Source organism: Podarcis erhardii (assembly GCF_964252035.2).
Source record: "Podarcis erhardii genome assembly, chromosome: 5".
NCBI classification, from domain to species: domain Eukaryota; kingdom Metazoa; phylum Chordata; class Lepidosauria; order Squamata; family Lacertidae; genus Podarcis; species Podarcis erhardii.
In genome coordinates this window covers 51,004,836-51,017,011 of record NC_138509.1, presented here as the reverse complement: position 1 = coordinate 51,017,011, position 12,176 = coordinate 51,004,836, and the positions used below count along the sequence as shown (strand labels likewise).

General features: G+C 42.0%; 1 protein-coding gene and 1 long non-coding RNA gene across 4 annotated transcripts in view; one reads left to right on the top strand and one right to left on the bottom strand.

Annotated features, from left to right (window-relative positions):
• The window catches only part of LOC309342538, a 65,273-nt gene extending 56,450 nt beyond the window's left edge, over positions 1-8,823 (top strand). Inside the window, exon 3 of the long non-coding RNA XR_014156890.1 lies at positions 7,393-8,823. This is a non-coding gene — a long non-coding RNA (uncharacterized lncRNA). The remainder of the gene's footprint in view (positions 1-7,392) is intronic.
• Positions 1-12,176, bottom strand: part of CCDC186 (coiled-coil domain containing 186) — a 45,023-nt gene that overhangs the window by 22,639 nt on the left and 10,208 nt on the right. For all 3 annotated transcript variants that reach the window (XM_081863029.1, XM_081863028.1, XM_081863030.1), the window contains 4 exons: positions 8,841-9,514; positions 3,710-3,836; positions 2,718-2,846; positions 693-905 (listed from right to left, as the gene is read on the bottom strand). In XM_081863029.1, the coding sequence (XP_081719155.1) occupies positions 693-905; positions 2,718-2,846; positions 3,710-3,836; positions 8,841-9,499 (1,128 nt within the window). In that variant the 5' untranslated portion in view covers positions 9,500-9,514. The remainder of the gene's footprint in view (positions 1-692; positions 906-2,717; positions 2,847-3,709; positions 3,837-8,840; positions 9,515-12,176) is intronic.

Here is a 12,176-nt window from a genome sequence, read left to right as displayed (position 1 = left end):
TCTAATGGGACTATTTTTCCTGGAAAATTTATCGAGTAATGGAGGCAGATCAGCAGAGAAGTGCAGTGCATGAGATTTTCCATCCCCATTGAGCACTGGGCTAGACAGAGGGTTAAACCAGCTGCTGTCAGTTGCAAGAAGCAGTCAACTGAGGCAAGGGCTATGAAAGGCCAGTAAAGAAGGACAGGTGGACCAGATTAGCCGTGTGGGTCAGCAGTTCACCTCTGTCTTAGAGTTCACTTTCAGGGAAGCGCAATAGTCAGTATATGCAAGTAAAAAATATATAACAGAATAATTATTGGGGGGGGGGGAGGGAGAAACCTATATTAAAAAAATTATGGTAGAAACCCAAAAGTGCAACCTTAATTTTTACATGCAACATATAAATAGGAGACCTTCATCTCCCCCCCCCACCACCAAAAAAAGAAGAAACAAAGATGCCACATATTTATTTGATCATGCACCATACAACACCCCGATTTGGGATTAAGGTCTATAGAAGTGTAGCTTTTTGCCACTGTATTCAAATCAGCCCCCTTTCTACTAGAACTCTCAACTTCATCTGACTCAATATATTCTATTTCCCGTTCACTTGAAAGAGATGCCAAGTCATTTCAGCATTTTAATCCCATTTCTGGAATTCAAGGTAAGCCGCAGGAATACAAAAGAAACTCAAGATGAAGTGGATATACCTTGGTTTCAAAGAGCTGGTGCAAACGTCCTTTCTCCTGGGAAAGCTGCTTTATTTTGCTAGTTTGCTTTTCAATTTCTTTATTTGCATCTCTCAATTTTCTTTCAAGTATTTCTTTTTCCTTTCGGAGGTCTAGGGACTCCTTCTCTCCTCTAACGTATTTCATTACCATGGCTTCTTTTTCTTGGCGGGCTTCTTCACATTTCTTGTTTGCCTTAGAATATCAAACACTACAAGTTTACTTTAGGTAATGAGAGTGAATATATGCCTCCCCTCCCCATTCGTCAAGATAATAAGAATACAAAATCACTGCAACTGAAGCAATGTGATCTAAATTCATGACTGAAGAATGCCTAGCTTCCAATGAAATGTTGAAAGGAGGTGGAAGAAGAAAATGAAAATATGACTCAGCCTAGGACTTTTAATGTCTTTTAATCCGAACCTTTCAAAGCCAGAACAGATAAAATAAATGTATTGCTGGTCAAAGCAGCTTGCAGTCTAAAATTAAATTAAATAAATGGAATGGAGGGAAAAAGGGGAAAATAACAGGGAACAAGTATATACAGATAAATAAGTAAATAGTATTTTGTAACCCTTATCACATTTGTGTCTTGCCTTTTCTTGACCATTTCAGAACAATAGGGTTATGCCATTTTAATAACCTTTAGAGCAGGGATGAGAAGCTCTCTTTTGGTTGTGGGGAACATTCTCCAGGAGCAATCTGTAGAAGGCCAATGGGTAGGACCATCCCCTTTCTTATTCTGCCACTCCCCCCACCCCACCATTTCTATCCATGTAAAATGAGTACAGTGGATTCAGATTTTGCCCTACAGTGTAAAGAGTCGTCACTCTTTCAGCCTCAACACTATGCTGTACAATGGTACCTCTGATTGCAAACGGGATCCGTTCTGGAGCCCCGTTCGCAACATGAGCAGAATGCAACCCGATTCGCCGCTCCTGCACATGCATGTGATGTCATTTTGTGCGTCTGCGCGAGCAGCAAAACCCGGAAGTAACCCTTTTTGGTACTTCCGGGTCGCCACAGGACGCAACCTGAAATTGCGCAACCTGAAGCAAACGTAACAAGAGGTATGACTCTATTGGTAACTGTGAAAAGACAGTCACTCTGTCTGTCTGGATAACAGTACAGTCATACTTCGGGTTACAGACACTTCAGGTTGTGCAATTTCAGGTTGCGCACTGCGCTGAACCCCGAAGTACTGGAATGGGTTACTTCCGGGTTTTGGCGCATGCGCAGAAGGGCTAAATCACGCTTTGCGCTGAATCACGACCCGCGCATGCGCAGACACGGTGCTGTGGGTTGTGAACATGCTTCCCACACCGATCACGTTCACAACCCGAGTGTCCACTGTAATAGAACACCAATAGTAATGGAATGCTGAATACTGTCTCACCATATTAGTTTTAACAGAAGGTGTCTTATGTACTATGCACACATGGGATGGGAATATATCTCACCTTGCCTTCAAGGTTCTCTCTACCCCCAACTTTTATCCTTATAACATTATAACCTATGGCTGCAACAACCAAAGCTTGTCTCAGAGGATGTGTTCTGGACACATCTTCAACAACTGCAAAATCCAGAACGGAGATTATATGAGTGACTTGACATCCATCTACAGTCATACCTCATGTTACAGACACTTCAGGTTACGTGTTTTTGGGTTACGGACCGCGGGAAACCCAGAAGTACCGGAACGGGTTACTTCCGGGTTTTGTCGCTTGCGCATGTGCCGAAGCACTAAATCACGCTTTGCACATGCACAGAAGTGCCGAATTGCACTGGCGTCGGCGCAGACGTGGCACTTCAGGATGCGAATGCTGCGGGCATGCCTCCGTCACGGATTATGTCCGCAACCCAAGGTTCTACTGTACAGTCATCAGCACCAGCCAAAATATGTTAAGCTTTCAACTAAATACTTGGAGATATTTAATGAATAAAGTGCCTATATCATCCTTCACGTTCCTACAGAAAGCACAACAAGAACTTTAAAAAAAGAGTCACCTGATCTGTACGAAAAGCCATCTCTTTGTGCAGTTGTTGTATGGCATTTTTCGCAGCAACATCTTGGGATAGCAGTTTATCTTTAGCAGCTTTAACTTCTTTTTGGAGATCCTCTATTCTGGCCTCTAACTGCAAAGAGAACATTATGTATTTCGGCCATGAGCCAAAAAAGTGATCTGCAAAATTTGCAACTTGAGTAGAGGTTTTTAAAAATGTCATTGCATTTATACTTTGGGAGCAGTTTGCAAAAAATCTTGACAGCCTAAAGCAGCAATATGCATCATGTGGTGCTGGTCCTGCTATGGCAGCAAATCAAACCATATTGCCATCACCATCATGGTTCCAGTGATCATGGTTCCAGGTTCTGACAATAATTTCAGCACAGCTGTAGTCTTAAGTATTGCTCTGGTATCCACAGGCAATAAGGAGCGATCTGATATCTAAGGGACAAAGCACTCCATCCCTCTTCCCAGTTGGGCCAAACACAGAAATCCTACAGGCTGCTGGAAGGATGGGTCCCTCCTTTGACAGCTCCCAGAGTCTAGCAGTTAAAAAACACAAAACATCTGGCAGGGTAGTAATTTTGTAGCCTTGTTTACAAGGCTGAGTTTAACACACTTTTACTTCTGGCAAGCATGGGAAACTAAACAGTCACATATAATGCAATATGATGCTCTATTAAAAAGAGAATCAAAATATTGCCCCAGAGGCTTCCATGTACATCTCAGTGCAAATAAAATATATACTATTTCCCTTGAAAACACTCTAAAACTAGATATTTGCTGCCAAACATAAGTTCAAGGCATTTCAGGCAACAACCCTCCTATGCACAGCCTAGAGTTGGGACTCATTGAACTCTGTGGGACACTTCTGAGTCAACAGGTATATGAAGAAATACGAACACTGAACCAAGTATCTGAAAGTACAAATAGAAATACGAGTTTTATGTGAAATATATTGAACAAGGCATGAATATGCATAAAACTCCATACCTGTTTAATAATGCCAAGGTGCTGTTTTTCAGTTTCTGTTCTTTTCTTCAATTCGTCTTTTAAGTCATCCTTTTCTGAACAAATGCCCAAAATTAGTTCCTGGTGCTTTTTGTTTTCTTTAATCAATCTGTCCAATGAAATAATTAAAAGAATATCCAATAAAGCAGAGCCCAGTGTGTATGACGAAAAGATAACTACGGTACATTGCCAAACCCTGGATTGCCACAGACCCAAAATTTTCTCAAGGGCTTCTTAACCCCCCCTGCTCTCAGGCTGAGGCAGAGTCCACCTTCATGGTCCTTGGATCCTCCCTCACCATTACACCCCCCAAATTGACGACTTCTACCACTTCTGCCCCATCCATTTCACAACTGCTTCCACATTTTACAAGAAAGATTTGGATGCTTTTCCATGTAACAATCCTAACATGCTGGGTGGCTAGCCACATGAATCACCTATCACCACTAGAGGTGACCACAGGGGATGTGGAGACACTCCACACACTTGAGAAGGCCACATGGCAAGGTGCTCTTAAACGTCACAGCAGCTGATGACCAGGGGTAGTTTTAAACTGCTTCCATGTGGCTTAAAGAAAGCATAAATAAAGTCCGACATTTGCTTCAGAGGGAAACATAGAATCAAAGAATTGTGCAGTTGGAAGGGACTGAGGGTCATATAGATGAATCCTCTGCAGAACATAACATTAGAGGAGTCCCTGCTGAACTGGCCCGCTAACCTATTTAACCCAACATCCTGTTCTCAACAGTGACCAACCAGATCTCTATTGGGAAGCTTATAAGCAGGGCACAAATGTAACAGACTTCCCACTGTTTGTCTCCATTTAGCTAACAGTTACTGAGAGACAAATTCAATGAAGGTTAGTTCTTCTTAAAAGCACAAAATGCTTAGGTGTGCTGCTCATATATTAGTAGAGCACTTTGAGTGCACAACTGGACACACACACGCAAAATATCCAGTGAGCTGGAGCCACAGGAACAATCCTCAAAATACAAGAATCTCATTTGTTTAACAAAACAAATCACAAAGACTCCTATGACACTTTGGTCTGAAAGTTTGAATTAAAAGAAAGAAACTGAGTAGTATTTCAGATCAAACTGCACATTTAGAGCATACAAAGCACTTCACTGTTGTCTAGGTAATAAAGCCACAAAGAGAAAGAATAGGCATGTGTTTAATTTGCTGGCTCCATGCCTTCGAACACTACAGCCAAATCAAAATCTCGAAAGATTTACAACCCTGGCAGCTTTAATAATACCCTGGCCAAAAGTTGCCCAAACTTATTCAACTCTGTTCAAGGTGCCCTTTAGAAAATTTGCAAATGGCCAACAGCAACCTCCCAACAAGACCTCAAACAGCGACAGGCCAGGGTTTTTTTTTTATAGTCTCATGGATGAAACAACATAATTAAATTAAAGATGTGGTCAGAAGGTCCAAGGCTGCCTAGGGAGAAAAGAAAAGCTGGTTTGCCTGTAGCACATCACACAAATAATACTGAACTGGCACAACAAATTCGGCACTGGTTCAACAAAGGCAAGTGAAGCCCAGAACGTTCATGTGAAACAGTTCTGAATTATTGACAACTCCAAACTACTGCACAATTCACAGCACGAAAGTTCTGAATCACAGCCAATTTGTACCCCAGAAGCACATAAGTCAGAGGTGGGAAACCTGTGGCCTCCAGATCTTGTTGGTCCGAGATTCCCATCCATCTCGGCCAACGTGGCCAATTGTCAGGGATGATGGGCGTTGGAAACCAACAAGAAGTAGGTGATTTATGCACGCAGGCTGATAAGGTATAATTCTTCAAAGGATCTAGTCAGAATAGTTTCTGGCAAGGTTCCCAGTTTTGTGAAACTCCCTCCTGGCTGAGATCACAAGCCCCCTCCCCTGGTGCACGTTAGGCTCTTGGTGAAGGACTTTTAAAAAGAAACATATTCAGGAGGCATTTTAAATAAGCTTTTCTGATTTGATGGGTAATGTTAACTGATTTTTATCATCTCTACCTCTTTTGTAACCTCACTGTGTACTTAGAAACTATGGTGTTAAATGGTATAGACATTGTTGAACTAAAGAAAGAAATAAAGGTTTTCTTAGTGGGACAGATCTAATGGTAGCGGTTGCTTAGCCATGATTTTGAAATTACAGTGGTACCTCTGGTTACGGATGGCATCCATTCCGGAGGCCTGGCGGTATCCCGAAAAGTCCGTAACCGGAGGCACCCTTCTCCGCACGCACATGAGGCAAAGATTCGCAACCCAAAGATTATGTATCCAGAGGGATACATAACCCGAGGTACCACTGTACAACCTCCTCTCATTCTCCACTCACCTTACTGCCTTTTACCATCATTTGTTATTGTACGGACACCGACATAAATGCTGCAATCCTAGACTCACTTACCTGGGAGTAACCCCACTGAACTCAAAGGAACTCATTTCTTAAGTAGGCATGTGTAGGATTGTCCTTAGCACAGTAGCCACTAAATGTCTTGGTAAAAAAGGATGGGTTAAGCAGCCCAAGAAGAAACATCAGTGCATGTATTACAACAAGGAACAGGGCAGAGTTACTTCAAGATTGGTGGTAGAAGGAGGAGGCTATGTATGGGAGGGGAGACAAAATCCTGTGGCCTATTCCTAGTTCTTTAGCCATAGTTTAAAAAAACCAAAGACTGCTGAACTCCAGCACCAGCCTACTGAAATTACACTGCCCAAGGGCCACCTTTGATTCTCAGTGAAATTCTGTTTCTTTTGGAAACGGAAGTTTACCTCAGTTCAAAGTGGACCAAAGTAAAATTTACCTAAAACATACAGTAAACATGTTTCCTGCAAGATTGGGAAGTTATTACATCACAGAGTTTGGTTGGTTTAGACTCACAGCAGAGGACATTTCCTGTAACTGCAAGATCCAGTGATAGCTTATGTATAAAATCAATATTTTTAAGAACTTAAAAAACACAGCTGTTTGGAAGTTTTTCACACACCATCCTGTCATGGCTGGAAAGTCTCTTTGTAATCACAGACATGCTCTGGGAAGGGCTTTGCTGATAAACAATTCACAAGTGAGAGTATAGCTTACTCACTGGGGCAGGGTACTCTACCTTGCCCCAGAAGCAGCTGAGAGAGAGAGAGAGAGAGAGAGAGAGAGAGAGAGAGAGAGAGAGAGATTAAAAAGAGTATTGGGTTGCTATTTCTTCCCAAGAAAAAAATTGAACCTACTGCCCTTACTATTTTCCATATACACAGTTACTTTCTTATAAATAAGGTAAAGTGTTAGGATAGTGACATCAGCATATTTTTACATGTGTAAGTGAGCAAAATATATATTTGGACAGACTGGCACAGCCATTATCACATTACAAAATACACATCCTCATACACAGAGGCCCATAAATACATCAGTGTGACATGGAAATCTGCCCTGCCAGCTGTCAGGCCACTGCAGAGGGATGAGAGACATGGACCAGAAGAGCAGAAGAGATAGATAATTTATTTGATTTTGGTCTCCCTTTTAAGTGGCATCCATTTCTTCCTTCATCAGAAGATTCTAGTGACTTTATGTGTTCTAGGGCACTTTAATGTGCTTCTGATTATTTCATGTTATTAGATAACCTTGTTCAGTAGCAACACATTCAATTAATTGTTCATTCTCTCTTCTTGCTTCAGTTACTCTGTGATGTAAGGCTTCAAGCCTGGAAGAAGACTCAAAGGAAGGAGGGTCCTACACAGCTTCTCAAAGGCTGTTGGAGAACACCTCAGGTTTCCAAGCTCTGACAAAAAAATAATGTTGTCCAAGGCCAAAGTTCTGATTATGCTCCTGATCTGCATATTAGTCACCATATTTGTATTTTCTTTGGTAACTACATTAAAACATGCACAAGTACTATGGATTTCAATGACGTCTGCACACAAGTAGCTGTGCTACATCATATGCCTAGTCAATAAGTTCTAAAAATTGCTGTACTAAGAAGCAACTGGTGTGTTTAACCCTACATCACTGCAGGCCTGTTTCAAACCCTCGCTAAAAGTAATTCAAATGAGGTAGCAAATAAGCTACTACGAATGACTGCGTTCTTCCTCTAATATTAAAGTACCAGCGGCTGTCTTCAAGAGTGGCTCTGCCAGTAGTGGAACCCACTACCATTTGGGCAAAGCAGGGGCATCTGATTTTTGCCACAACCCCTATCTACTGGAGCCCTCTGCACAATATCCCATAGTATTCCAGAGGGCCTCCCAACCCCATGGAGCTGCTTTTCAGGGGGCATGAGGAACTGCAGTGGGTAGAGGGGTTTTGTACCTGATGTACCCTGCCTTGTCCAAGCAGCGAAGTGATCCTTGGATACAAGATGGGGACAGAGCTAAACTGCAATGAGATAAATTTAGTTTAACCTGAATGAAACACAGTTAAAAGAAGACCAAGGAAAGAAGATAGTTCCTGGCAGGTTGGTTTTTTCCTGCCCAACAATGTTCTAGGTTTAAATGTACTACAAACACAGTTGTAGAATCCAATTGTGGCAGTGAGAATAAGGAAACACCTCACAGGAAAAAGGTTTAGCATGTTGTCCCCCCATCCTCACTGCAAAGTACCCCTCTGTAGAGTGTTTTGCAATGGAAAGGGGCTTTTGGACTAACATACAGTAACCAATAGTTTGGGCCTCAAAGGCATTACAATTTACTTTTATCCATTAAACAGAAGACCCACATACCGAACCCCAAACTGTTTTTGAAGCTACGCAAATTCAAACACACCATGTCTGAATCCATCAACTGAAGGAGTGTGTGTATGTGTGTATGTATATAAAGACACAGAAATCTAAAGCCCCACAGAACACTTGACACACAGTTATGTGAATTTTGGCTTGTGATTGCCTTACCTAATGTACGCTTTAGAAACCATATGGTAACTTTACGGACTGATGAGTTTATATATGAATTAATCTCTCTGCCTATTGAAAACTGAAAACGCTTCTGCAAGCAATGTTGTTTGCCCAAGCTGACCGTTTAGCCACAAAGACATCGCTATAGTTACACAGCACAAAGCTGTAACTCCACAATACGTAATGAATAACATTCATGTTTAAAGATCTATGTGCGGATGTTCGCTCGGTACTCACTTCTTTATTGTGTGTTCTTGCTGCAGATATTTATCTTGCATGCATTTTTCAAGTACAGCCAACGTAGCTTCACTCTTGCACACCCCATTTGGAAGTTTATGGTCTTTCAACAAACCCGTCGATAGTAGTTCAGACTCTATTTCTTCTAACAAAGCTTCCTGAGAAGAAGCGTTCTGAATAGTTGAGATAAGATTCTTAGTACAATCTGTGTCATAAGGGCTTTCTGAGCAGACCCCATGAGGCCCTTTCATATCGTCATGCAATAGGTGTACCAGGGATCGATCTGTGTCATCAGTTTTAGAAACTTGTCCTTTACAGTCTCCCATAGGTAAACAGTCCTCTTTTGTCTGCATTTCGAATGGTTTAGCACAACAATCTCCACCTCCATCTCCATTAGCGTCTGGTGTAAGCTGTGCATCAACAACATCCCCATTTCCACTTGCATCAAGAGCTGTTGAACTGGGATCCAGTGTCAATTGTTTATTTTTTATGCTCAAAGGGCTTTTTTCACCTCCAGTGTCTGCAATCTGTAGACTATCCTGAATTCCCAGTGTTTTCTCTGCTTCTTCAACAGCTGATGAGCTGGAAGATACGTCATCAGTCTTTGAAAGGTTGACCGGATACAGAGGACTTTGCTCTTCTTGTAATTGCTCATCCATCTTTTCACCAAGAATCTAGGAAGAAAACGTAAGAGTAAAATAGTTTTGAGTCATAAAACATTTCCCCCCCTGTAATAACCTTGATCGCTTTCAACAACTACCAAAGATAAACGTATCAGCATAGATTGAGTCATAAAACCTTAAAAAGGGGCAAGTTAAGATACTTCGGGATTTAACTCTTTAACCAAATATTTCTAATGCAGCGGTTTTCAACCAGTGTGCTGTGGCACCGTGGGGTGCCTTGAATGATGGTCAGGGGTGCTGTGGGCAACACTGGCCTATGTCCCTCTTTCCTTCCCTCCCTCCTCGGATGCCCTCTCACATCTCTGCCTCCCAAAGTCTTGCACAGCTGTAGATTTGTAGGTGAATGGTACCTCTGGGGCTAGTCAGGGGGTGCTGGTTGCCAGGAGCTGAGACGGCCTCAGAGTAAGCAAGCAAGCAAGCAAGCAAGGGAGGGAGGGAGGCCAGCCAGTCCGTCTGCCAGCCCTTGCTGTTGGGAATGGACAGACAAGTCCCAGATTTCTGAGGAGGCACTTCTCTTTGAGGGTGAGGGGGGCAGCTCAGAGACCAGGGGCAGCAGCAGTGGCTGCCCAGAGGACTCCCAAGGATAGGAGAGGAGGCTGAGGGAACACTCCACAAAAGAGCGTGTACGAAAAAGGGTGAGAGACTGCCAGCTTTGCAGGCAAGGGTTGACATAACTGGGCTCCTGAGCCCCACAGGGGTGCTGCAGAAAGAATGTAGCTGGCCAGGGGCACTGTGGGCTCAAAAAGGTTGAAGATAATGAACTATTTCTGTACAAACACACAAGGCAGTAACACTTTGCACTACCACTCCCAGAGGTAAGGTTTATGCTGCATGCCGCACCCAAGCCCCACTCATCAGAGTTGTTTCACAGTCCTATGTCCATGCCGGGAAATGTAAAGTATAAAATTATTTTGCTTCCAGTACTTGGAAAATCAGTGGGTAGCTGGGTTCAAGTGGCATACTGAAAGCCAAATGATCACGCTGCAGCATTCAACTGATTAATCAACAAAAAGCTTAATTGCACACTGAAAACTTGGCCTGCCCTTTGCCATGACTAGTCAGTGGGGTTTACTACAAGCAAAATGTCTTGATTTGGGACTCCTGAAAGATCTGCTACTGGGCAGGTCATATAGCTGCGCCATCTCCACCCACCCTCCTGTTACCAGATATGATGGGGAAAATGTAAAAAGCTTTTCCTGCTTTCTACCCTATGAAGGGACAAAGTCCATGGCTTTTCTTCAGACAGTATGACTTCTAGGCGATAGAAGCAGATTGTACTCATTGCAATTAATTGATCTTTCACAGAACTGATGGACATTGTACTTGTTTACATTTAAAGGCTCTTCTGGAGTGTTGCTAGATAACAGGGGTTACTACATATATATTTAAGGCATTGCCTTACATGTGATATGGGACTCTCTCCCAGAAAACCCATGTGATACTACCTTATCTTCTTATTTCCTAATAAAACCTGTTATCACTCTGCCTATCTGAAACACATATATGATAGGTTTTGTGATTAAACATTTATCTCACAGTAACTGATTAAAATATAAACGTATCTGACACACTGGTTATTTAGATCCTTTCCAATCTGGGCGCAGACCACGGTATGGGACTGAAATCAGCCTTGGTTACCCTTATGGATGACCTTCATTGAGAAAAAGACAGGAGGAGTAAGTCCAATGGTATCCAACCATATACCAAAACCTAGTCCTTGATCTTTGAAAGTGTCATGTAAAACTGGAATGACAGTATCTTTAGAGGCATCCCAATCAATGCAGTTTGGAACTGTCCTGCCAAATTGGGCAAAGTTACATTTTGGTACGCCATCTTGATTCAAAATGGCACCTGGCATTCAAATGTGGACTTAAGACTGCCTGTTCCACTTCAGGAACCCTGATGCCAAATTGGGATAGATATACAGTATATCTATAAAGCAATAGCAGAATTATTTGGACTCTCCTTCATTTGAGGTTTTTAACCAGATGTTGGATGGCCATCTGTCTTGAATGTTTTAGTCAATATTCCTGCATTGCAGGGGCTGGACTTGGGGTCACTGCAATTCTTTGATTCTATGAATTAAAATATATACATATAAAATATAAGTGGCCCTAATAAAGAACATTCCAAAGGGCTGATTTTGACAAGCTGATGATTACACAGGTTCATCCTATCAGTACTTAAAAACAGTTGTAAAAACAGGAAGAATAAATTTACAAGATAATAAAATAATAATCATAGAAAGCTTAAAAAGAATAAATGACATAAAATATATGCCATGGTACAATGCAAGGTTCATATTTCTACCAACCATACCAAATGTTCATGAATGTTGCCAAAGAAACTTATTTAGTGGGACTGTGCCAACCGTGAGGTTGTTTGGTCATATAAATCACAAACGACTCCCAAGCAGAAGGAAAGTATTTATTTTTTTTTGAGTCAGTTTTTCAGAAATGGCAATGAATATGACTTTTTTATACCACAGAATAACAAGATGCATCCTTCCACCCTTGAGAGATCACTAGATGAGCAGCAACCAACAGATATAGAATTTACTGTTGAGGCCGCCATTGTCACCATCAAAAAAGATAAGAGACATAGCTTAGCATCCAAGGTGACCTGTTTGCCAACAATACTACCTATCTCCATT